General features: G+C 41.1%; 1 protein-coding gene across 7 annotated transcripts in view; it reads right to left on the minus strand.

The window, feature by feature from the left end:
* ZCCHC2 (zinc finger CCHC-type containing 2) overlaps positions 1 to 27,229 on the minus strand; it is a 78,149-nt gene that overhangs the window by 12,689 nt on the left and 38,231 nt on the right. For 3 of the 7 annotated variants that reach the window (XM_074987787.1, XM_074987782.1, XM_074987781.1), the window contains exons 6-11: positions 26,152 to 26,246; positions 22,891 to 22,974; positions 20,137 to 20,194; positions 13,583 to 13,721; positions 11,760 to 11,824; positions 10,162 to 10,256 (exon numbers count right to left, since the gene is read on the minus strand). In XM_074987787.1, the coding sequence (XP_074843888.1) occupies positions 10,162 to 10,256; positions 11,760 to 11,824; positions 13,583 to 13,721; positions 20,137 to 20,194; positions 22,891 to 22,974; positions 26,152 to 26,246 (536 nt within the window). The remainder of the gene's footprint in view (positions 1 to 10,161; positions 10,257 to 11,759; positions 11,825 to 13,582; positions 13,722 to 20,136; positions 20,195 to 22,890; positions 22,975 to 26,151; positions 26,247 to 27,229) is intronic. The other 4 variants (XM_074987784.1, XM_074987783.1, XM_074987786.1 and 1 more) reach the window with 3 other exon arrangements.

Consider the following 27,229-nt stretch of genomic DNA (forward strand, 5'->3'; position numbering starts at 1 on the left):
ACACACTGCTCCCCCAGGGAAGCATGAGGATTTGGGTAGAATACCAGGAAAATGTCTTGGTTAATGAGAAATGCAGAGAGACCTCCTCAGGTAAAAACATGGCGTGAGGTCTCAGCCTAACCTTACTCTTGTGAAACACTGTGCACAAGGAATCCACTGAAAATTTCTGCAACTCAGATAGCCTCCTGGCTGAGGTGACTGCCACTAAAAACACTGTTTCATAACTCAAACAGCAGAGAGCATGTAGCCAGGGGTTCTTATTTCTCTTAGACAAAGAATTAATGGGCATAAAACAGACATAAAAACACTCTGGATCCACAAACCAGACAGGCACCACTTTAATGGAGTGGGCCATTCTGTTAATGACTGGAAAGTCTGCATCTTACTGAAGAGGAATTTTCACAACACTTTGGAAAAAGAGAGGCTGCTGAACTCTTACATTCAAATTTGATACATTAACACGTGGTTTGAACTGGAATGGGAATTTTTTAGGTCAGTATAGGGGCTCTTTTGCATAGTTGGCTTAATCTAATTCTTGACTCCCCCCATCCCCCTTCTGCCCCTCTACTCTCTGATTTGCTCACCATGATACTATTTTACTGATTTGTCAACCATGATTACTATTTTTGGTTCTCTGTGCCTTAAATATTGAGTCTGTTCTGGTATGGCTATGGTCTGAAGATGTGGGTCTGTTCCACAAAAGCTCATCACCTAATAAATTATTTTGTTAGTCTTTAAAGTGCTAGTGTACTGCTTTTTTGTTTTAATTTCAAAAAGGGTTGACTAGCTTTACTACTACTTAACCCTTGCTCTCCATGTGGAGCACAGGTCATCTACAAGTCTCCTCCACTTCATTCTGTCTTAGGACAAAGACTTGTAACTAACTCCAAGTGGTGTCTCCATACAAGAGCACACTCTTCAAATTTGTGTTGATGATCTGCAGTTTCGCCTTCGCAGATATTATTTGTGAACTCCATGCGGGACAGTGAGTTTTGAATGCAGCTGCTGCTTTCCCTATCCTGGTACTGACATCCTTATCTGTTCCTCCATCTATGCCCATAATACTCCTCAAATAGGTGAACTGCTCCACATCTTCCTGGTCATCCCCTCTATGTGATGGTGGTGGTGTTGGATTGGTTGATCCTCATTGTCTTGGTACTTCCCCTTGCTTAATGCTCAGTCCAGTCATTGAGACAGTTTCGTTTAGTGTAGTGGCCATTTCTTTCATGTTGGTGTGAAAGGTGGGTGACATCATTGATACAGACGCTTTATGGAAACTGCTGCAACACCACTGCATCCCATCCAAAATTATTAAACTTGATTCGTTCAACATATGAACCCTCAACATGCCAAGTTGTTCAAAATGGTGTCTTGACAGACTTTGTCAGCATACTCTCAAGACTGCAACAGGGTGCTTGTCGTCACCTTTTTCTGTTCTTGATCGCAATGGCCTGGATTATGAACAGGACAAGAGATGGCCATCAACAAGGCATTCAGCGGAAACTTTTCAAACAGCTAGAGGACACTGATTTTGCTGATTATGTCGCACTCCTTTGACTAGCTTTAATAAAACAAAAAATAAAGGGGGAGTGTAACTGTATCCTCAACAAGCTCTGAGGCTCTGCTAAACGCTCCAACTTGTAGCCAGAGGCATCAGAAAACGAACTAGATGGGAGTTGGTTGCATGGTGCCATATGACTGCCTGAAGCTGCAAAAGTCTGGGATTGCACACAGCATCCAAATTGGGAACTGCTACCACAGACCTCCAATTATGAGCACAAGGGTGTACCAATACCTAAAGTGGAGCACCCACAGAGAATCACTCAAAAATAAAACCACACACAAGCTTTCCATAAGAAATATTCTTTACTTGGAGAGCTTACAAATAGAGCTTATTAAAAAAATACCAATGTTACAGATTTGGGGAAGTCCACATATAAACTTGGTGAAATTTCAAAAGAGTGTCTACTGAAGTCTCAAAAGAGAATCCGCCAACAAACTAGTTTGATAATTCAGGTCATAGGATGACGTTACCAATGTTGAGAAAAGAGTAGTGGAGAAAATGAATTCTTAGAGGAGGAAGGTGAAAAGGCCAGTTAGACAAGCATATGAGGGCAGCATTTTTGACAGCGTGTGCGCAAACAAACCAAAAAACCACAAAACATACACCACACCTCGTTTTATTTGCCAAAATAATAGGATGAATTCAATTTCAATAATTTTGGTAATTTCAAAATACTCAACAAATGTCTCAATAATAAAGACAATGGCAAAAAATATTTCTGCCAGAACAGAGATTTCCAGAAACTCTAACAAGTCAGTTCCAGTTGGAGGGGGGAAATGGAAGAGGCACCTGCACTTTTATCAACCCACAGCTCAGCTGTAGGGCACCTCCCTGCCCCCGAGACTTTACTGTCCCATCAGGAGACAGCAGAATGCCACCCTGCCGCTTTCTCACCCTTTCCCAGAGCAGTCTGGGTCCAAATTATAGCAGAACTAGTCATCAATCCTTACAAGCAACTGACATATTAGGGAGCCTGCAGACAAGTTTCAGAACTCCAATTATTAGCACAGGCTGCTCTCCAGACTTGCTTCTTCATACCACAGATCTTTGTAGAACTGCTGTAATGAAAGGTTTCCTTGGATATATCAGCGCCCTAAAGGTGGCTATTATTTTTCAGGTATCTTAAACTGTACAGAAACTGATATATTAGTTGTAAGTGGTTCCTGATATGAAGGAAGAGAATAAAACATTGTCACATGAAAACAAAAGAAGAGGATAGAGAAACTGGCTGCTGTGCAAAGAGTAGTTAACCTAAGGTTGCAAAAAGACATTAAGCGAAATCTACAGTGACATCTATTACCCCTATTAAAACATGGGGAAGAGAAATTTTCTTCTGCCCTGCATTAACTTCTGGTGCAACTCACACGGATTTTGGCACCATATATATTGACGTGTTTTTTAATATAACCTTTACACCAGTCAATATGAAGTAACAGACAAACTAGGATAAGGGCTGGTATTGGTAACCTGCAGCTCCTGGAGTTGCATGCTCCTCTCTAAAGCTGACATTTGTGGTTCTGGATGCTGCCGCCGCCGAGTGCTCTGCAGCTTCTTGCCCTGCTCTGCTGCTGCGAAAACAGTAGAACTAAATTCAGTTGGTTTAATGACTGGCACAGTGGCGAGAGGGATCTGGCTGTTAAATCGGCTGAGTTTAGTTCCATCATTTCAGCTGCGGCAGGGTACAGCCACAGCAGAGTCAGCAGCAGCAATGTCCAGAGCTGCAGTGACTCTATTCAGGCCCTGAGAGAGAGCGGACTGGCCAGGGAGAGGGGAGCTGAGGGCATCCGGGTCCTACATCCTTTCTGCCCCACCCACCTGCACCTTCAACATTCAGTGTTGGCCGGCTCCCTTCCTCCACTCAGTGCAGATCAGCAGATCTAGGGCTGAAAAGGGAGGGGAAGGTGGAACAGGTGTGGGAGGATGGAGGGGCAATTGTCACCCACAGAAGAGGCAAGATGAGAAGCCAAGCACCCCCCCCAAGAAAGGCCCGGCCACAGAGCTCATGTCAGGTGGGTGCCTGCTCCACTGGCAATACACAGGTCAGGGAGGAAACAGGGCATGCTGCTACCTCCTGATGTGCGGGCAAGGAGCTGGTACCAGGTCCCACGCAAAGCAGCTGCTGTGTCCGTGCGCTGCTGCATCGGGAGCATAGGAACTCAGGCTGCCTTGAACCAGCTGTAGTGTCAGTTCCTGGGATTTCAAGCGGGGGTCAGAGCTTAGGTGCTGGCTGGGAGAGCTGCTGTAACAGCGAGTGCCCCCTGCAGGGAACTTTCTGCCCCAGTTCCTCCTCCTCAGTATGGAGGGCTGATGTGTGAACATTGCTCCTTCCTGCTTAAGGGTCTGTCCCAAGGCACAGCGTTTCCCTTACCCTCATTTGCTCTCCAATCCAGGAGTGAAAGTCATTTAAAAATTTTAACTGGTAAAAATCATTGAGCACTCTTCTTAAAATAGTGGTTACAAAAAGTATGTTTGACATTATTTAGTAAGGACAGTCTCATATTCACATGCATTGGGGCTCCTGAAGTAATGATTTTGTAACCAAATTTAAAAACTTGTCTCTTCTTGCTATTTTGGTTGTAGACCCCTGAACTGGGAAGATCAAACAAAAAGTGACAGGCTCTTTTCCCGTTTTCTGGAATGCAATAAATAACGTTTTGAAGGCACATGAGCGCTGCTGCAGCTATGACAGCATTCACACAAAGACAGCTCATTTCTTACCTTCAGAGACATCAGAACATTTATGAACCCTGGCATGCATTTAGGTATATTATTAGGCACAAACCCAAGAGGAAAGTACCTGTATCACCTGCAAATCACAACCCAAGCTAACTACATAAAAATTAAAGTACTAAAAATGCAAAGGATTCCTGCAGTGCCTTTATTAACACCATCAACAACTGAAGATGCTCAACAACTCAAGTTCCCATCAGTAGTCTCCAAACGTTTTTCCACAAGTTTGGTTACTCATCCTTAAAACAAGGACAAAACTGAGGTCTCAACAATATGAGAATACAACAGTGGAGTCTTCAGTTAGCAATCAGCACATTATAGCTTACCAGCATGAACTGTTTAATTTCTATAAAATGTATCTTTCAAAAGATTATAATGTATGTAATAAAAGTTCTTGAAAACCAGTAGTTTAAAGTCGCTGCCTCTGGAAGAAAACAACGATTCCTCAGGATGGCAGATTTCTAACTGTATACCACACATGTATGAAAGTACATCACGCACCAGAGTTTATCAACAAGCAGTGTCCACTGGTAAACACACAAAAAGTTGTCTTCCTCATGCTCCAATCTGAGGACATAAAAGGCAGTGTGGGCCCATGGGCGTGTTTGACTTTGTCATCTTCCTCTATTACAAGATAGAGGCAGAATCCTGAAAGGACCTAGAGCTCACTTTGTCAGAATACTAGGTGCTATCTGAATGACATGACAGCCCTGTCATGACAGATCTTTCCTAAAGACACACGGTAGGAGGGGAAATAAGTGGAAAGGCACATCTGAGTTAGTCTATCATGACAGCAAGCGAGTCACCCTGGCAATCACTGTCCACAAATGCTTTGGAGCAGGATGGGAAGTTTCTTCTTTGTTTGGTACATGAAAAGCCCATTGAAATGTTCACCAGCATCTGCATGTCTCCCCTAGAACCAGTGTTCCCTGTAAGCTAAGTGCATAGGCAGCCACCCAGGAAAGATTCAAATGCTGCCCAGCTGATTCACAGAGAATCTCCAGTCAGCAGCATGTATTTCTATTAGTGGTGGACACCTGTATGTGCCTTGGTGCACAAAATTTATTCTGCACACGGATGGAAAAAAGTAGGAGGGAACAGTGCCGCTCTCAGTGCCTGTTGGCTGCAGTTTGCTATTCCCAGGCAATGGGAGCTATGGGAAACGGACTCTGTTGGACAGGAATGGCAAACCACAGCCAGCACAATGTGAGTGGCCATACCTGCAGACTCTCAGGTAAATAAATGAATGAAGAGTCAGATGACCCACTGAAGGCCAAATCTGGTGAGCCACCTCCAACCTGTAGGCTGCTTACTGTCCACCCCAAAATAAAATTGATTTAAAAACGTCTCAAACACTACCTATGAAGGAAGACTGATAAGGTTGTGTGTTTGCTTGCTCCGGAGAAGAGAAGACAGAAAGGCCATAACAGTTTTCAAGTATACAAAAAGGCTACAAGGAGAAGTGAGAAACCTTGTTCTCACTAACCTCTAAGGATAAGACAAGAAACAATGAACTTAAATTGAAGCAAGGGTGGTTTAGTTTGGACATTAGGAAAAGCTTCCTGTCAGTTGTCACTATTGTCAACAGAGATTGTCTAACCTCATAAATGAAGATTGCACAAATGCCTGTCACAAATGGTCTAAATACTTAGGGCTGCCTTGAGTGCAGTGGACTGGACGCCCCTTCCAGTTTCATGATTCGAAGCGGGAGATAGAGCAAGAGAAAAGAATGATATTGAGATCCCAATGAGATGTGAAATTTACCAATGGAGAAAAGGATATGAGAATTCCTATTCAAAATCTACTTGTGGTAAAATAAATGAAGATTACATGATTATGCACCTGAGAACCAAAAGCCCTGATGATGTGCAAAATGCACTGAGATTTAAGGATGAGACTTGAATACTTAAGGGAAAGTAGATACTTTTGAGTCTCCAGTAGCCACTGGATCCCTGATAAGTTGCTCTAGTGATCCCAGAAGAAGAAAAACTTTCTTTTTGCTGAAAGAGCTTCTTGAACAGTCTCCTGCTTTGATGAAAACAGATGGCCCCTTCTTGTAATTTGTACACTATTTCCAAAGCACACCACACACCAGGCCCTGAGCTGCAATGGCCCCAGACTGAGACACTTGAACCTGCACTGTGTTAAAAGGTCCAGCAAAATGTGGGGATATTCATGGATGCTTGAACAAGGACCCTCAGCAGATCTGTAAACCAGAAATGACTTGGCCACAATAAAGATGATTTGAGCTGTTCTACAAAAGTCTGCTGAAACGCGTGTTATCAATGGAAAGAGTGAGATGGGAGGCATACCTCAGGAAACCTTTCCACAACACCAGAAGGGTCCCAGGGCTGCTCTGAAGCAGTACAGAGGAAGTGTCCTTTTTACCCACAACGTGAGACAGACCTAGTTCAGTATCTTCCACTAGACAAAGACATCACTGAGAATAAGAGATTCAAAATTCCATGTGAGATCTGTGGGGGGGAAAAAAAAGGCCTGTTTGGGCAATCTATTAATGAATTTTTGCATCATAGGCTGCTAACAGGTTTATGTGATGAATGATTCACCAATTCCAGAAGGTGACTGCTTCTATGCTCAGGGGAGAAATCTTGCTCCCCCTGCCCGTGTATACAAAATTGCCACTGTCACTTGGACACATCTGGACAGGAAGAGAGGAAGGAAGAAATACTAATCTACCCGTCCAGAGCTGTCGTAAATCAATACACATACTGGATTTCTATAGGGTACAGATGTTTTTTGCTATATGATCGCCCATGTGAGCAACACAGCCCAAGGGGGAAGTGACAATGATGCACTGCGAACCAGTGTGAGGAAAGGATTTCTATCAGCTTTCTATGGTTTCGTCTGCAGTACAGAAGTTTAAAACTGGGCAGAATTGTTACTTTGCTGGCTGTTGTCTGGTTTCTTCCCATGTGCTCATCCAAAAAGGGCTTGTAGGCAGTGAAAATGAAGCTTGGTAAACAGTGTCACATGGCCCTGAGGCCATGTGGCTTGGTGAACAGTGTTACGTGGTCCTGAGGCCATGTGGCTGAGAAGGGAAAAATGCACATGTAGACTGATGTACTGGTAGCGACCTGATTGATGAGAGCACTCAGCTTTAAACCTTGAAGTAAATACCATCTCACTGCAATGAGATATAAGATTTATGACCCTTCTTGGATCAAAATGGATTTTTCATGATTGCAACAGACCCAGAGAAAACAGAAGGCTGAGCAGAACACTTTTTGACCACTAGACTTACACAATTTTTTCATCCCAAACCAGTCATCAAGATCAGTGAAGTTTTGGCTACCAAACTGCCTTCCTTTGCTAAGGCTGTGAAGCCAGACCTACCCTCCTCAGTAACCTGGTCCCGAAATTCTATAAATTTAGTAAAATTATAATTTGGCCAAGGAAGACTAGTAATGAGAGAGCCAGAACTGGAGGAAAGTGGAAGAGACCGCTGTGCCACTTGCATCTCTTATCAGTGGGAGAAGTTTTTTGGGTGCTGCTGCTTAATTATTCTGTAGTCACCTGCACTAATAAGAGATGGTTGAGAACAAAAACACTCATCACTTGTATGGAAAAAAGCAATTCTTCCCTGCCCTCTTGGGGTGACAGGCTAAGAAGCAGGAGTGGGGCAAACTGCCTTGCTGGGTCCATAAGTAGCCCTCACCATCAACAAGAACATTAAGACTTCTGGGCCCTGTCAATGTGCTGAGGCTCCTGGATGTCTCCAAGATGAATCTACAACTCCACAGCCACCCTGGGAATGAGTTCTTTATGTTGCTTAAAATTGTCTTGTAGAAATGAAGTAACTAATTCATTGGGCAAAGATTATGAAATTGCTCGTTGAAGTGTTGGATCAGGCTAACCTTCCTGTTAGGTGTATTCCAAAAGTGCCATTTGCGGATATCCAGGACATAGCCAATCCTGCACCAATCCTGGCTGACTTGAGCGCTTATGGACACCAGTAGTGCTAGGATGATGGATCAGTTGACAAAGAGGGCTGGCTGGTGGGAGGAGAGAACAACTCCATGCAATGTAACAGTCTCTTCTTCTGTTGTAACACCCCAGAATAGAGGCTGTCTCAACATGAGGGATCGGATTGAGCACAAGTGTCCCCTGGGAAACTAGAACTGAGATCACTCTGGGATCCAACCCCTGGTCATCATGGCACTTTGCTCCTCTGGAGCTGTATTATACTGGTAGGCTGTTGACTGCAGAAGTGTATAGGACTACCAGGAGCTATTTATCTGAAACCTTCACCATTGGAACTGATGTCAGAGGAGCTGGAAGCATGCAAGGGTATGTCTCCTTCTCCTGTCAAGATTTACCCAGGATTTATTTAAATCCTTTGCACCCGTGTATACCAGGTCCCCCAATTGTGGCAGGGTCAAGAGATCTTCTCTTTCCAGGGCAGTTTTGGATGAAGATAGCTTGTCCTCGTGTTTGTGAGTGCTCCAAAGCTGACTGTTTATGAGATCGATATACAGAGAAGTGTGGAGGAGGTAGTGGAAAACAAGAGATTATCTCTGGCAGAACTCTGGTTGGAGATTCACTGCCTTCTCCATGAGATTTGCCGAGTCTCTGTTTCTGATCCTCATGAGTTCTAGGATGAAACAGCAGCAGATGCTGCACTTGACAGAAATAGGAAACACTCACCCAGACAAGACAGGCAGACCCAAAAGCAAATATATACAATTCAACGAGCATTTTTTTTCTCCAGCTGCTACACAGTAAGCAAATTAATATTAGTAAATGTTCTAGTCCTTTCTCTACTTCTACTATTCACTTCCTCAAATTGCACAGGGGAAAATCCCCAGGCTGTTTCTGGGGCAGACCAGACCCAGCCCTTCCTTGTATGTCCAGACCTTCCTTGTGTATCAGTCTTGGGTAAAGCCTCACACCCCATCCTCAGTGTACATGTGTGATATGTCCATGCATGTGGGCCAATCTTTAACTTCAATGCAGCCAGTGGACTGTGGGGGCCCCCACATTTATTTACTGATAAATACAATCTGCATAAATATACTGTGTGAAGAATTTTTATTTTTTTTGTGTAGAACGCCCTCAGCAGTACTGCTATTTCTGCAGTTCCTCAATTTCGTTAAAACATTTAAAAATGTTCCAGTCTGGACAGTACACTAGGAAACAAGACATTTAAGCTATTTAGACATAAACCAAACTTCCCAAAAGCAAATGTATAATTCAATGAGAATTTTTTCCTACAGCTGCTACACAGCGGGCAGATTAGCACTAGTAAATGTTCCAGTCCTTTCTGCACTTCTACTATTCACTTCCTCAAACTGAACTATCGTCCATGTTATTAATCCTTATATGCTAACCAAAACCACCGGTCTACGACACCAGCATTAACTCTTTCTTCTTAAGATATATATTAATACAATAAATTGCTGTTTTGTGCAGATTTAGGAAGTTCTTATTTTACTCTACTGTTTGTGTTTTAAGCAGTTTATGCCTACCCTACAATACCTTTGATTCTAGAGAAAGAGGCAGGGAAACCAGCAGAAGGGAACAAGCTAACAAATATGATACTAACAGAAGTCTGTTTTTTGTCCAAAACAAATAGGGAGAAAGGGAAAAGGTGTATGATACTAAGGGGCACAAGAGAAGTAGAAAATTTTACTGATTTTAGGTAACAGTATTGGAATTGTCTTAAATTTAATATTAAATTAAATAAATTCCTAACTATTACAACCAAATAGGGGCTCTGGATCCTGAGCACTCAAAATACACATGTAATAGTTGTTCAAAACTAGGACTAGATTAAAGATGTGGTAGTTTTACCAGATTTCCTTAGTATAAGGAGTACTATATTATATAGCTAAGAATTGTTTTCTTACCTTTTGCTGCCACTGCATGGATGTGCTGTGTTGCTGCAACTCTAGCTCCATTCATCCTATTGCTCAATCTGCTGTCTGTTTTCTTTGTTTTATCCCTACGTAGGTAAAATTTAAGAATATTTTTCGAAGACCATTTTCGTAAAGACAACTGAGTGTTTTACAAAAGGTATATAATATTGCTTTGACTGACACTGGAATACGTACTTGTGACTTCAAATGTTGTTGTAAGTGAAAACAGTACCTTACAGAGTCAGTACTATATCTATCTCTCAGGTCAAAATTTCAACCAGCATTATTCAATATACTGAATAAAGATATAGATGAGGAAACAGGCAGAGTGTTGGAATTAGCATTAAAGTTTCATCAGGTAAGTAACCAAAACGCAAATGGAGACACACACACGAGACACTTACAAGCATCAGAGTGCTGGACAGCTAAATGGCATAGGATTTCAACTTACATGTATATACAATGTAATACAAAAATAGTGCAACTGGATTTAATTCTCACTGGTAAGCTACCAGCTTGCAGAAACATCTGAAGTAGTAGCTAGCTTAATATGTCCATCCTCATGAAAATTACTGTAAACTTAGCAATGACAGAGAAGGCAATTTAACAAGCGCTAGATAATTTTACAGCCACTAATTTTAAGGAAATATTATGTCTGTTCAGGATGTAAACAAAGTCAGCTTTTATCAACAAAACAGAGGAGTGCAGACTGAAATGCTCCTTCAGCCAATGTAACTTCAGTAACAATGTAACTATGCTGACAAAATAAAGCCAACTTGACAAGGGGCTCAAGGCTTATGTCTGTGAAGACACTATGTCCCCCATACCTGTTGGCTATCATTCTGATCAGTTTCATAGCTCCAGCTGTCGGGTCTCCACTCCAAGTTTGCCAGCCACCCAGACTCCTGCCTTAGGCTGCTGCCAACTGTTCTCTTGGTCTGGCTCTACTTACCGAAGGTGAGAAGCCCCTGGTAGATCCCAGACAAGAGGTCCCAGGAGGCAGCCTGGCTCCTGATGGGGAGTTGTGCGGAGCTGAGCACCCTGATACACTCCTCCCATACTCCCTCCCTCCAGCTTCGGTTGGTGGGAGTGCTCCTCATAAGGAGGATGCAGCATCAACCACCACAATAATTAAAGCTGACTTAAATCAACCTATGTTTCATGGTGGATGTAAGACTGTAGTGTAGACAAAGCCCGTTTCTTTGACCTTCCTTCATTCTGTGGAAATTTGGCTAAGTTGCAATTTTGCGACAAATCACAAAGGTGGTTTGCATGTTAACTTCTCTTCACATGGAAAAATAAGCTTCTCTTTATGCAATTGTTTTAAAAAAAAAAGTGCATTTGCATGCTTACATTTGATAGACTCCATTTGAAACCCATATCATCAAGGCAGAGCTAATTTCAAAAGTCACTCAAAAAGAAGGAATCAAATTTTAAGACTTGCTGGAAATAAAAGTACAAATCTTCAAACCTCAATATTAATGGAAACCAAGCACTCAGTAAAAATGTGGTTAATTTACAGTTAAACTGAGTGCCTGCATTATTATATTTAGTTCCTGAGTAACTAGTAACGTGAAATTAAAACCTACTTTTCCAGTTGTAGCTTTCCTTTCTTCTTGCTTATTGCAGATAAGCCCCGTTTTTCTCCTGCATGCTAGAGAGAAAACACCGTGATGGTAATCAGAAAATAAAACACCACAAGAACCAAACAAAATGTACACATATCTAGTATTGTACAAATGCATAAAGTCCACACAGAATTTAAAAGTTCTTCAGTGGCAGAGAGCTAAATAGTCTTTCCCCATGTGTAGTTCATGGGTGCGGCTCCTAGGTACTACTGTATTATGGTAACAAGTATGTTTCTAGAAACCCAAAAGCACTGTATAACGTGCTCTTAATTTACAATGGCAGGAACTATGTTCATGTAGTCTGACTTCATTGAATGGTACAAATCAATTCCCGCCCCCCGAGGTAGTGTCAGCACATCTTTGGAAGAATGAACTGAACAGCTGGTTTGAGTTTTTAGAAGCAAGTCAGAAGTCTTTACTGTCAAATGTGAAACTATAACAGTTTCACCATGCAAAGCCTAAATCATTTCCTTGAAAAGAAATGGTCTCATCTGTAGAGTTATTCAGAATATTTATATCTACTGACACTGCTTAGAAGAGATGCTAGTGTAATGATTGAACAAAAGTTACTGAATATTCAGTAGAGAGTCTGCATGCTGCAAGTTACTCTACTCCATCACCTGGATGCACACAACACTTGTACTGGAGAAACATTCAGAAGCAACCTTCAGTTTTCCTCACTTTGGGTAACTGGGCAATGTAAACGAGGAACAGGGTACCTATGCTCTCTCATGATACTTCTTTTCCAATTACTATTCACAAACTTTCAAAACTGGTACGTGAACCAAAATAAAGCTACACTCTCCTCAACTGTAAATAAGATTCTAGACTTCGTTAATAGTCAAAAGTCAGTTATGGCAATTCAAAGTCTGCCCTCATGGTATAATCATACTTCCCCTTAAATTTGTGTGTGGTATTTAACATGCTGTAGTAGAATATTTCATACTTATTGTCTCCTGGTTCTACACTAAGTTTTATTTCTTGACAGATTAATTGTCCATAAATGTTACATTTTGAAGGAAACGGTTTACTGTGTATTTTGCAGGACCTGCAAAGCTGTTATTTTGGGTTGTAATTTTGCTGTATTTGTCCAAAACCAACTCTGTATGTGTGATGAAAAATAGAACCCCATTTATTTATATATGCCATAGCAAGTGTTGGTTACGACCTACATTTTTTTCAGATACAACCATGCCTACCCATCAATTTAGTTCTTCCACTTTCATAATCATTCTTGTTTAAAATAGTTACTGGGGAATTGCACTGTAAGTATCAAAGGGCTGGAAACAACTGATAGCCACAAATAAGTGTCCCTACAATTGTTTTTCGGCAAAAGATCATAGCATTTTATTTCTGTATATCGTGCAGGTACGACACAATGGACATAAAGTGTTTATGTGATATCAGCTGAACCAATTTAAGCAGTACATAACTTATGCTGCTAAGTTTGCAATTAGGTAAAAGAAAATAATCCTCAAACTTCGAATTCTCTCCAGTGAGAGCCCATTAAAGCAAGTTGCTTCATGTATGAAACTAAGCTGAACGCAACACTGACCTTCACGATCATGTGTCTCTCACCAGAACATTTTAATTATTGGTCAGTAAATTTAATAGATGGCTCTTAGTAAGGTTTATACAAAAAGTTAAATGAGTGTTAATGATAGTAATACAGTTACTAACAAGCTGAACTTAAATATTTCTATGTATAATTTCACTTCCAGGTAAATTTAATTCTGAGCTCTGGATAACATCCTTGCCTACCACGTGAAATAAAAGCCACATACCTGGTCAAGTAAGTTTGTACAGTGCTCTGGATGCTGTTGAACAGTGCAGTTTTTTCTCTTCCAGTCCACTACTCCATTCTGTTCAGAGTTTTTTATGTCAAGGCCATCCAGTGAAGAACATATTGTACTGCTAGTGCTGCTGAAAGAAGCAATTCATAAATATGAAAAGACAGCTGAGATTTCCGTAACAGAACACCCAATTTTGTAGCATACTGAGAAGATGGTGTTTTTATGGGGGGTGGGGGGAACCACTATTTTCTTCTGAACAGATTTCTAAGTAGAATTTTTTATTGTGGACAACTTACATTAAAAAACAAGAATGGCTGAAAGCTAACTAAAGTAAGGTTGATTTAAAAGACAATTACAATAAACCCTCAATTTAACAGACCAGACTAATGGGGGAAGGATGTCCATTAAACCCAGAAGTTCATTAAATATGAGTGTTTACGGCCCACCCACTGCCACCAGGGTTCCCACAGCCCCCCACCCCACCCAAAAAAAATGCTGGTGACTCACCAGAGCTGCCGCAGGGCGGGGCTGGAGCCGTCCCACCACTGCGCAAGGCTGGAGTGACTGGCCCGCCACACAGCCAGAGGGGCTGCCACGTGCACCTCCCACCAGAGGTGGGGCGCATATGCGAGTGCTGTCTGCCCATGTATGTGCCAACCCCTGGTGGGAGGAGCGCATGGCAGCTCTGGTGGTGACAGTCCAGGCCATGGTGGAGGGCTTAACGGTGGCAGCTCTGGTAAGTTACCTTACTTTTTTTTGGGGGGCGGGGGGGCAGGGGAGGCAGTATTTAGGATTTTACAGGCCCCAATTAAGCAGACTTGCAGAACAATGGGGAGTGGGTAGGCAGGCAGACGCCCGCTGTTCCTGAAGTCCGCTAAATTAGGGCCCGTAAAAATCGAGGGTTTACTGTGCATAGTAGGTATAGTTCTGGCTTATCTACATGCAGCATAATGTACTCTTATTAGAGAGTTTAACTTCTGAAGCACCCTAAACTGTTGTACTGTATTATCCCACCACATAGAAAAGAGCGTTTACTTTTACACAAAATTTAGGATCTATATAAACTTTCACACAGGCTAATACCATATGAAAATTATTCACAATTCATTTCCTTTTTGATACTTAAAATGGGCAAGTGGTTGAAAAGCTATTGTTTTTCAGATCTATATTTTTTGAACTTGTTTCTCTCTCTCTTCTGATCTCCAAAGACATTAAAACGTGACTATGTATTGTTATTCAAAGGAACAAGGAAGTTAGCCTTAAACAACTTTTTCTCCAAAGACATTTTTGTGCTCTTCACTTCAATCAAGCAGCATATTTAAAACTATCTGGTTGTAATATTCTCTTTCCTCACACTAGCTACTTTTGAAGAGCATTGGGAAGTCTAAACTATTGTTTGACATTTACTTGGGGCCTCAATGCCTTTTACTCAAATCAAAGTTGGCAACAGCCAGTCCAATTGATTTGTAACAATGTATAGACGTTTGTCAACATGGACTCTTGCAACAAGATTTCTGATGGAGGTCACTAGGCCTTAGAGGCCTTATGGTCTCTATATATCTATCCTTCATCTGTCATCCACAGACATGCCCCACCATTGTCTACGAAATAAAACAGTAAATAGTGTCAAAATTTAAGAGACAAATATCATAGCAAAATACTGTTCATAAATACATTTTAAAATCAATTTTTTCTTGGCCAGCGTTGTGATAACAATACAATACAATACAAACAAAAATACCCCAAACCCAAAACCCCTATTTCATTCCTGGGGTGGTGGCATTCTAGTGCATTCCAAAGTGAAAGGGATACTAGAGAGTTTTGGTTGCTCATCACCATGGACCCCTGGAAGATATTAGAGGAAAAGATTTAAAGATAGTTCAAAGAATCCTCAGGAAACAGTTTCAATAAACCTTGATCAGAACTCAAGTCTTGAAAAAGCCACACTGAAACGTCCACAACTAACCCTTTCATGCGACGCACGAGAATAGTTTGGAACTTCTGATAAAAAGTCAGCTGATAAAGCCTAGGGATAGGAACCGTTTTCCAAGTGCTCCTTATTGCTTTTCAAATGTCATCAAGTAAGCTATAAGACTATTTGGGTCTTTATTTCAGATTCCTAACCTCTTTTCTTTAAATACATTTGTGATTTTTCCAAACAAGAGAGTGATGGTAGTACTTACACCAGAATGTGCAAAAAGGTGCTACATAAACTTCTCTACAGTGGACATACACTATTCCAAAGAGACACTTTTCCTGACCAAGGAATTAAACCAGATTTATATGACCAAGTACGTTAAGAACTGACCAAACTTATTTTATTTAGAAGATTCCATTCATATTTGAACATCTAAAAGACAGAGATTGAAATCATCCATACGAGGGTAAGTGTCAAAAGGGGCAACTACATTAGTTTGTATCTACACAAACAAAGAGAAATCCTGTGGCACCTTACAGACCAAGAGATTTATGGAGCATAAACTTTCGTGGGCAAACACCCACTTTGTCAGATGCACGTCATCGTGGGCCCACGAAAGCTTACGTTCCAAAATATCTGTTAGCCTATAAGATGCCACAGGACTTCATGTTGTTCATATGAGGGTACAAAATGTGGGCAGTGGGACGGTGGAGGAATGAGTGGAAGGGATATTTTAGAATAGGAGGTTACTCCTGTCCCTGTCTTAGCTGCTTGGTTATTGCAAAGAGGGAGAAGTTCAGACCGTCCCTCACTTGACAATAACTAACAGATGTCAGAGAAGAGAAGGATTCATCAGCTTGTGGATAGAACACCACAAGTTTCAGACTGCTACTATTCACAAAGAACCAAAAGATGGACCCCTGGTATGTTTTATCAATAGGACTGGAAATATACTACTCCCTACATGACTAGGCCAAGCAACCATTGATTCTGAAATACTGGTTTAGGCAAAAAGATCCTTTAACAATGGAAATTAAATCCTATGAAGAAAAAAAGAAACATGAATTCTGGGAAGTCAAGTATAATAGTGAAGGCCATGAAAATAAATGAAGAGCAATTCATCAGTTCCCAATCTTCTCAAGAAGGGGCCAATTCAGGAAGACCTTGTGACCCAAGACAATTCAAAATCAGGGAAGGTGGGGGGAAAAGGGAGAGAGGAGACTCTCCCCTGGGAAAACACACATATCCCTGCCCCCACCCTTAACCACAAAACACCCCCCATTCCCACCCCTCCCAGTCTTAAACCCCTCTCAACTAGGACTGACAGATTTTTGAGACTCTTATGCAGGACAGGCAGCCCCACCCGCACGATCCCCAGCTAGGGCTGCCTGTCCTGCATAAGATTTCCAAAAACTGGGGCAACGGGCAGGGACCCTGGCAGCCCTGCAGCTGAGAGTTGGCTGGGGTGCTTAGCCCTGGACAGCAGCACCAACTGCAGGATCCCAGGTAAGGGGGTAGGGGATCCCACAGCAGCATGGTGGGAGCAAGTGGAGGCATGGACCCTTGAATGGCCCTCAGCACCCTCCCCCTCACCCTACCCACTCGAACCTGTCTCAGCCACCCCAGCCCTCCCACGTACCTTCACAGGGGAGTTCCAAGCTGCCGCTGCTGACCCCCCACTGTTCCTTCACTGGACTGCCTCCTTCTCTGCCCAGCTCTCCCCAGTCCTCCTACTCCCTTCCCCTCATCTGCAGCAGGGTAGTTCCCTGCCCTGCAGGCTTAAATGGCACTCAGTTTAATTGGTTTAAGGGCAGGATCCCTCCTGTTGGCTGTTAAACCAGTTAAACTGAGTTCCATTTCAGCACTGCAGGGCAGGGACTGGGAGCTGAGGAGGAGTCAAGTGGCTGCATATGGCTCCTTAAGAGCCCAGCCAGAGACCCTTAGAAAAATCTAATCGTGACCCATGTTTGGGTCCCGACCTGTAGGCTGGGAATCCTTGAGCTAGAGAAACAAAAATCTAAGGGTGGAGAGGGGGACAAAGGTACACGAGAAGCAGGAATTCTGCCACAGAGTCCATGGGGCCGCTAGATATTGAAGTGCTGAAGGAACACTTATGGAGAACTAGGCCATTGCAGAGAAGATAAATTAATTCTTGCATTGGCCTTCACTGCAGAGGATGTTGGAGTGATGCCTGTATCTGCATTATTTTAGATGACAAAAATGGGCAACTATCTCAGTCTGAATTATCAATAAAACTAACTGAAAAATTCAAGTCACCAGGACCAGATGGTAGTCACCAAAGAGTTCTGAATGAATTCATATATTAAACTGAATATCTGCAGTATATAATCTAATTGCTTAAAAGAGACTTTGTGCTGATGACTGGAGCATAGATAACATGACACAAGTTTAAAAGGCTCTAAAGGCAATCCTGGCAACTGCACGCCAGCAAGCCTAAATTCACTATCAGGGAAACTGGTTGAAAATATAGTAAAGAACAATTATCAGACACCTAGAAGAACATGATATGCTGCAGGGGAACAAGATAGCTTGTAAAAGAAAATCACCCATCTATTAGAATTTTTTGAGGAAGTAACAGGTGGACTAGAGCACACACAGACTTTCAGAAAACCTTCAACAAGATCCCTCACTAAAGGCTCGTAAGCTAATATGATGTTACAGAAGGTCCTTTTCTGTATTAAATATTGGTTAAAAAGACAGGAAGCAAAGGGTAGGAATGAATGTTCAGTTTTCATATTGGAGAGAGGTGAATAGCAGGATCCCTCCAGGATCTGCATTTGGACCCGTGGTGTTCAATGTATCCATAAATGAGCTGGATGAAGGGCTAACTGAGGTGGCAAATGATAGCTGTCTTGAGTAATTATGTGAGTCTGAAGCAGACTGAGGTTCCTTTGTAACTGTACAACACCATGTGACAAAACGGCAGAAGAAATTCAATATTGAAAAATGCAAAGTAATGCACATTAGAAAACAACCATAATACGTATATAAAATGAGTGGGGTCAAAAATAGCTATTAACTCCATGATCTTGAGTGGCATCATGGATAGTTCTCTGAAAACATCCGATCAGCGCACAGTTAATGATGTTAGGAACCATCAGAAAAGAGACATGACAAATATCATAATGCCACTATATAAATCTAATAAACCTGCAGCTCAAATATTGTGTGTAGTTCTGGTCACCCCAAACATATTGTATGAGAAGTAACAGAGAACAGCAACAAAAATTATGAGCGGTAAAGACAAAATTAAAAAGACTGGGACAGTTCAGCTTGGAAAAGAAATGACTGATGAGAAGAGGGATATGATAGGAGTCTATAAAATAATGAATGGTGCAAAGAAAATGCATAGGGGAGGGCACTTACCCCCTTCAACTGATAAAAGAACAAGAGGGCATTTAATGAAATATACAGGAAGCAGGTTTAAAGCAAGCATAAGAAAGCACTACCTTATGCAATGCAGTCAACCTATAGAATTCACTACCAGGGAATGCTGTGAAGGCCGAAAAGGTAACTGCATCCAAAAAAAGACCAAGATGAGTTCATGGAGGATAGTGCCCTTAATGGCTATTAGCCAAGATAGTCCAGGATGCAATCCCGTGCTCCAGTGGTTCCTAAACCTCTATCTGCCTGAAGCTGGGGCTAGACAACTGGGGATGGATTAATCAAATGTCTTGTTCATTTCCCTCTGAAACATCTGGCATTGGTCACTACTGGAAAACAGAACACAGGGCTAGATGGACCACTGACCTTATGTAGTATGGACATTCAAAAAGCCTTCTGCAAAATTTCTGGATAGAATTATCGTTAGCCTTCATTAATAATTCAGTTACTAAAATATACATGGGAACCATGTCTAAGATTTGCTTCAACTGTGTTGGCAATAAGTGTCCATTTATGACCATAAGAAGACTTCAGTGCTTCAGCTGATGGACAACTGTAAGAAGTTGGTAACTATTTTCTCCATAGGAAAATTTGAAAAGCTACATAGGTAGAAAGGTTCAACAATATGAGGAATTAATGCAAAACAGGAGGGGTGCATGGACTCCTCTATGTCAATTACATAAATATTCAACAGGTTTGATATACAGCAGAAAAGGTATGAAGCATTTCTGCTAACAGACTTGGCTGCTACTGGGAAATGACCTAATCGTGGAGAAAAAGAAAAGCTAATTTGTGGTTATGCTGTTCCATATGATCCCTGGATAATGATATCACTTTTTGTAAAACAGACCAAAAATTCTTTGGAACCATCTTGTCAGCTTTCAAATCTCATTCCGAAGGTATACCACCGAACAACACAGATTACTTTTGGAAAAGTTATTTATGGGGTCACCTGACATACGTGAGGAACCTACATTAAAAATCCCACCACACACACCCGTGTGCACACTTTACGGAGAATATGCCAGGGATGTCTTCCAACTGAACTCCTTTCGTCTTAAAAACTGTTAATATTAAACAAAATGTACTTTACACCAATTTGAAAAATCCTTGATCCTAAGAGAAACTTGCATATACCTAGAGTTTCAAGCAACTAATAACTTAAATAAATCCATGTTTTACTTTCAAGTCTGACATGAGTTTTGTAAACCTTAATACCTACTTGGCAACAGGACTTTTCCCATTATGTTTTTTATGGACTGATGTGTGCTGCATTACATCTGGGGAAAAATAAAACAAATTAGCACATCCAATAGCAACAATTTTTTCGATTATAAGTCAATCCAGGAAAATTACCCATTATACTAAAGGCTCAATTACATTTCACACAATGTTTGGCTAATGAATGACATGATAAAGAAATAGTACTGAAGATACAGCTCCTATTCTTGCAATAACTACAAGGGTGGAACCTGTACACTTGCACAGGCTAACAAGCCAAGTCAGAACACCAATGCACAGAAGCAGGGTCAGTCGATATGGATCAGATGGGTAGGGCTGAGGAACTTCATCCCTAGTTTCCCAGGAAAGTTATAAAAACAGCAAAAAGCACAGGGAGAGAAGCGTACATTTCTTACGCAACTGGGATTATTTCTCACCAACAGACTTAAATCATGTGCACCCTGGTTTTGTCATCAGATGATGCTAGATTTAGCTCAAGGGGCTATGAAAAAAAAAAAGTCAGTCAAATCCAAAGAAAATTGAAATCCATTTCTTTTCCCTGAAAGCTGGATATTGGCACAAGTTGTAAGGTAGAAGTAAATTGTGAACTGCTGAATGAGTAAGTTCCTGCCTGGATACAATGCACTAAGCCTTAGATTACTTATACTAAGAAAAACTTTACAAGTACATGTTGAACCTCTAGGCCAGCACCCATGGGACCTGACTGGTGCCAAATGAGAGAATTTGCAGGACCAAGGGAGGCCAATATTGTCTAGCTCATTACCAACACTTCCGGTGCTTATTGGGCTCTTAGAAGACATGGAGGGATAAATTATGGCTAAACAACAGCACAGATCACTAAGAGCCAGGACTGGTGGCTGTAAACAAACTCTGTGTGACCACAGGAAATGTGGCCACTCCCATGAAAAGTAGTCACCTGGCTAACTAAAATCATGCTTCATTACAGATGTAGCCAGATGAGTGTGCCAGATGATAGAGGCTCAACCTGTAGTAGCATGTGGATGTTGAAAAACAATTTTTATTTTTAACTTAAAAGTTCTTTGGGGCAGTCACCGTGTCTTTTTACCTCTATAAAACTATTGAATATTATACTGACAAAAGCATAGTCTTCCAAATCCAGTTGCTGCTGATCTTTGGCTTCTAAGTTAGATCTTTTGACTCCTCTATCATTTTTGTGTTTTTCTATTTTTCTTTTTAAAAGCTATCATCTGCCTCAACTCCCCTTTAAATACGCAGATCAGATGAAGATTAAAACAGAGATCCAATTACAAAGCTGAAGATAGTGACAATTGGAAATATTTGTAAATACTAAGTTTTGTAACACTTTTAAAGTTTATTCATAGGGCACTAAGCATGTACTGAAATGCATTTGAAATTCTGAAGTGCAAAAACCACTCAGTTAAGGACAAAGTAAAATGGACAAATTGAACCATTTCCAATACATTCCAGAGTTTTTAATGGTTATGAATTTTAAGATGAAGGAGCACAATGGGGTGGCATTTTCTTTCAAAGTGTCAAAAAATCCCTCTTCCTTTCTGAATTGCATATAGTACTGTCTCTGCTTGCAGGGAACCAAATTTGACAAATGAACCCACACTTTAAGAACTGTATGTTGCCAATACATTGCATCGCAAACACAATCAGAAGATCCAGTGGATAATGTCTCTAACAGAAACCTGAGCATATAACTCACCAGATACAACTGGTGTTAAAAGCAAGAGACACAACATAGCTATTTTTCAAAGTATTACTGCAGTCCTATTGTGAAATGGCTAAAATTAAAAGATTTTAAACACTTCTACTACAGAAGCCAGCAACCTATTGGGAACTCTTATGAAACTGGAGGCTGAACAGGATTTTAGTCTTCTCATTCTCTTTAGTATTCCTATGTCATGGCCCAAATGGAGCTGACTTTTTTCTTTCTTATTTCACATTTGCAAAGACAGTCAGAAAAGTTGCATTCAAACATACATCACACTCCAACTTCCTTATCAGCATAACGTTATAAGAATGATAACGCTGCACTAGCAAAGAGTATGACTTAACATTCCTATGCACTGTCTGCCCACCTTTGCACATTAAAAGGTCAAACTTGTCTATTGCTCAAATGATGCAAAACTGGCCTGAGGTTTGTTTCAGAATTAGAGACACATCCACTATGCTAATATATCTCATCAGAGCTGTTTGTGGCATCTGAGAAGCACCCCCTCCCATATTTGGAAGTTATGACCCAGATCAGAATGGTACGAATCACGGTTAGTAACTGGACACAATGCTAGAGAAGGGCAGCTCTAGGATTACAACAGAGGAATGAAGTATGTCCACGTAGAGGATCTCCATGTTTAAGATTTTATACACCAGGGTCAACTGTATAAACTGAATACCACACTCAACATTAACCTGGTAATTAAATAAAGGCAGACAACAGCAAATCACAACTATCTCTGCAGCGGTGTACTAATGAACAAACAAACATGACTCTTCCTAGCAGTTCAACTGAGCCTTGTCAAGCAACTCAAAAAGCAGCCATACCTCCAAAGCCTTCCTACTGACAAATGTAAAGACCATATTAAGTTACTGAATGTGTGCACTAACAAAAAATATTAATATATATATATAGCTGTTTTAATCCAAAATCCTCAGCATTTTGTAAGAGGACAGTCAAACAAATCATTTCTGGGACTGCAAGCCTGACAAAATTTAACTAATAAAAGAACCTTTGAGTATATAATACCTTCCTCCTGACTTGAAGCCTCTGAACTGTCCTCCTTGAAGTGTTCTGGTGCCTTAGCTGTCTTCAAAGAGGATTGTAAGTTACCTGCAGAGAATAAGTTTTATGTAGTTTTCTAGGGACTTATTACAGCAACTCATTCAGGGCAAAAAGCTTCTGTAAGTATAGAAAACTACAAATTATGTGAAGGAATAAGTGATAAATGGGACTTTCATACCAACTTAAAATACTCAATTTTAGCTAGCCGAATAGCAAGTACAAGTATCAGTAAAATTAAAAAACCACATGCTTTTAAACAGGTGTGCCAAATGCTATATAGAACTCACTGTATATCTTAACAACATTAAGCAGCGGTACTTCTTTGCAGTTCTATCACCGTAAACTCCAACTATGACATAACATGAACTACACCTGTAACACACTCCCAGGACAGGAAACTCTTCCAAGGCTGGCTATTTTGAGAGGGGTGAATAAGTGTCATTTTAAATCTCTGGTGCAGTTTTGACCCTTAAGAGAAACTTAACCCTCTTCAAACATTTTTAAAATCTCTTTAAATGGTTTAAAATGCATTTTTGCAAGTTTAGAGTTACTGCTAAATCCTGTCATAATTCACAGGTGAAAGTCATATGGTTTTAGCTACAGTTAAGGTTGCCTAACACTTCCCATTGCAATATCTCATTTACAGTTACTTGCCCAAGTCAACCCCTTGGCCTAAAATTTTCCATACCAGCTGTCTGCCTTGATAACTTCTTTGGTGTCTGCTCTAAGCAGGACAGGAAAAAATATTTTGCTAGTATTTAAAAAAAAAGTGAACAGTTTGCTTTAGGGAAAAAAAAGCCTACTTCCATGCTTTGGAACTAGGTGCGTGAGAGGGTGTTTCTGAAGACTTATTATTCAGCCACATTTTGGTAGATTTTTATGGACAGACGTAAAAAAGCTCAAACTGCTGATCCCACAGCCTATGTTCAGTAAAGGTTTATAGAATCAGAACGAGAAGGAACCTCAAAAGATCATGAAGTCCAGCCCTTTACACTCACAGCAGGACCAAGACCCATCTAGATCATACCTGGCAGGTGTGTCTAACCTGCTTTTAAAAAAATCTCCAATGAGAGAGAGATTCCAAAACCTAGACAGTTTATTGTAAGAATTAATCACCATAGTTAACCATTTATTCTAGTGGTTAACCTTGTGGGAGGAGAGAGCAACATTTTCCTAAACTGTCATAATTGAGCCTGCTTAGCCTCCAAAAGGACAATCCAGGCTGGCACTGAGTAGTCCTTTGGCTTCAGTTGATTCTCTAGTCTGTTTTTGGAGGGGGGTGGGGGGCCAGTGTGACACCAGGAAGCAGAACCGAGTGCTAGTATACCCATCTCACTACAGGTGCTCTTGCAGCATAGATGAATAGTTAGCCATCAATCTCTTTACCTTCACAGCGTGACCCCAAGTCTTATTTACCATTCAAAACTTGCTTTGAATACAAATTTATTAAAAATTCCTTATTGCTTTTATGGTGTTTATCCCTAGAACATAGTAGTGCTTCACAAACATTACTTTATCTTCAAACCAACTGTCAGATGCAAGATATCGTTAGCCCACTGTAGAGTGGGGGACGGGGGTAAGGGATGCAAAATCCCATTTAATTGGTTAACCGGTTAAAAGATGGGTTTATTGGCTTAAAGGAGAGAATGTGGCTGGAGAGGGGTTGCTCCAGCTGGGCTGGAATGCCCCCACCCATAGCACACCAGGGGCTGGAGCAGCCACCAGTACACAGAATGCCACAGAGACACTCCAGCGAAACTGGAGCGGCCCCTCTCTGTGATGAGCCAAGGCATAACACAGCCCCTCTAGCCAGGTGAAGTAGTACCGGTGTTCAGCCCTAAATGGAGGAGGCTTACCAGTTAATCATTAACATCCTAGTGAGGGGTGCAAGGCAGATACTGAGGCCAAGATTGGCAAATGTGTCCACTAATTATTGCACCACAGATGTTCAAAGTGCAGCTCCTATTGACTTCAGTAGCAAATATTCAGCACTTCTGAGAGTCAAAGCATGAGCATTCCAAATAGGGACAGTCATCAGTAAGTTTGGCTTATGTAACTTGCTCAGCATACCACAGGAACTACAAAAGATGCCGGGATAGAATCCACTTCAGAGTGGCACTCAATTGCCTTAACCACAAGACTAATCTTTTGCTTCCTGTAGTATCTTTCCTCATTTGCAACTTTCAAACTCTTACAGCCAGCAACCAGAGATCCCCGCTCCTCCACCACACCTACACAAACACGGTCCACTATGTACATTCAGTGCAGCAGGGTGTCCTTTCAGAAAGGGGGTGATATTATTAGGCTGTACCCTAATGCATTTATACCAACTTTCCTTCATGACCAACCTATGCTCCAGATTTCCCATCAGGGAAATCCACTGCAAGACATCTTCGTCATGAGTGGGAGCCTAACAGAGACTCTGGACAAAATCTACCACCTTTTGGAGATCAGTCTGCCCCAACATTTACACAATACACAGCGGGTACAAATCCTACTTTAAGTACTGAAGCATCCAGCACTGATGCATCTAGAAATAACATGAGGAACAGAGTTAAGAAAGTACAGCTGATATGAAGAAAGCCCAGTTGAATCAATACATATATTTCACATCTGTGAAGGTGTTAGTCATTTTACAGGCCTGATAAACAGGATAGCCTTATTACAGAATGGCTCAGGGAGGATAGTAAAGAAGTCTACATTAATAATTCACACTAAGTTAATATGATCCCCTTGTGTCATGCAGTCCAACAAATACATGGGAAGATCTGGACAGGCTAAAAGCTTGAACATTAGTCTTGTATAGTTTGTATTCTAGCATGAGATGGAAAAAATTTACCTGCCTCCCAAAAGGCAGGCTCAATCAGTAACTAGTGTGACCCAAAGAAATTCTGATTCAGGTTTTGTCCACCTCCACCAGTCCTATTGAACAAGGGAGTTAGTTCATAAATAGATGAGATTCAATGGGGTACCCAAAATCAGGAAGCCCCACATTGCTGAACACATTTAATCAGAGTTGCCAACCTGACAGAAACTCAAAGCAAGCAAAGAATATTCTATAGCATCTTCAATCTTATTCTATACCTGTTTCAGTTCTAAAAAAAGCCTCTTCAGTCAACCCACTCTCAAGAACACAAAGTTCATGAAAGGGATAAAGGTAACTGTGTCAGGAAGAAACTTACAACTTATTCGTATTATACAAGAGAATATGTAGAAATTACTTACTGTTAATGTGCAAAGATTCTGATGAAATTGACTGAAAGAAGTTGTATACTCTCTGACTCTGCAGAAAAGCCCGTGATGAATTTGAAAACAGATGCCTAAAATTAAGAAGTTTTCGGTTACTTCAAAAATCACCATGTTAAACATTAAACCGCAAGTCATTTAAAACCATCCTAAATTAGCCATGAAACTTAAAAAGTGTCTAGTTTTCATTAACACTTAATTTTGCACAAACAAAAAATGGTCCGTTTTCAGCTTCTGGGCTACTACAGCATAGCTAGAGTACATATTTACATTGGTCTACTGAAATACACTAGAGTAGTCTGAATTATATTTACTGCCAAGAACAAAGAACTGGATTTTTAAAGGCATTCAGTGTTCATCTAAATCTGCTCCCACTGAGTCAGTGATAAGGCCCATGACTCTTTGGCCAGGCCTACACTAGACCAAAAAGTTCTTCTAAGATACGCAATTCCAGCTACAACAATTCAGTAGCTAGAATCAACGTATCCTAAGCCGATTTTTCTGGTTGTCCGCACAAAGGGAGGATGCCAGAAGAAACTCTCCCGTTGACCTCCCTCACTCCTCGCAAGAATGAGGAGTATCAGGGCTGACAGTAGGCTGACTGTAGAGTGATTCAATTTAACTTGTCCCCTCTAAGCACACTAAATCAAACTCCGGAAAATTGACCCCTGATGGAGTCTATCACCTGGTAAGCGTAGACATACCCTTAAAATGGGAGAAAGCTTAGGCTAACATCAAATACTTGTAAAAGCCCATCCCAGGTTTTGCTTGCTGAAGAGTTTCATTTTCCAGAAAATTATGGCTTCCATTGCTAGAAAAAAAAAACTGCAAGCTGAGTCACATTTAAAGCATTAAAAAAGTAACTGTCCTACAGTGACACCACAGAGGGGAAAAACAAAAAGTCAGCTTAATTTGACAGAAATCAAAATCATATGGTTAACACATGCCATCACAAGTCATTTGACAATGTTTGGGCATCTTAACTACATTTCCATATTATATATGTTTGGATTTAAGTGTAACCTTAACAAAATTCCTGACTTTGTAATTATTTCAC

This window comes from Carettochelys insculpta, chromosome 2 (genome assembly GCF_033958435.1).
Source record: "Carettochelys insculpta isolate YL-2023 chromosome 2, ASM3395843v1, whole genome shotgun sequence".
NCBI lineage: Eukaryota > Metazoa > Chordata > Testudines > Carettochelyidae > Carettochelys > Carettochelys insculpta.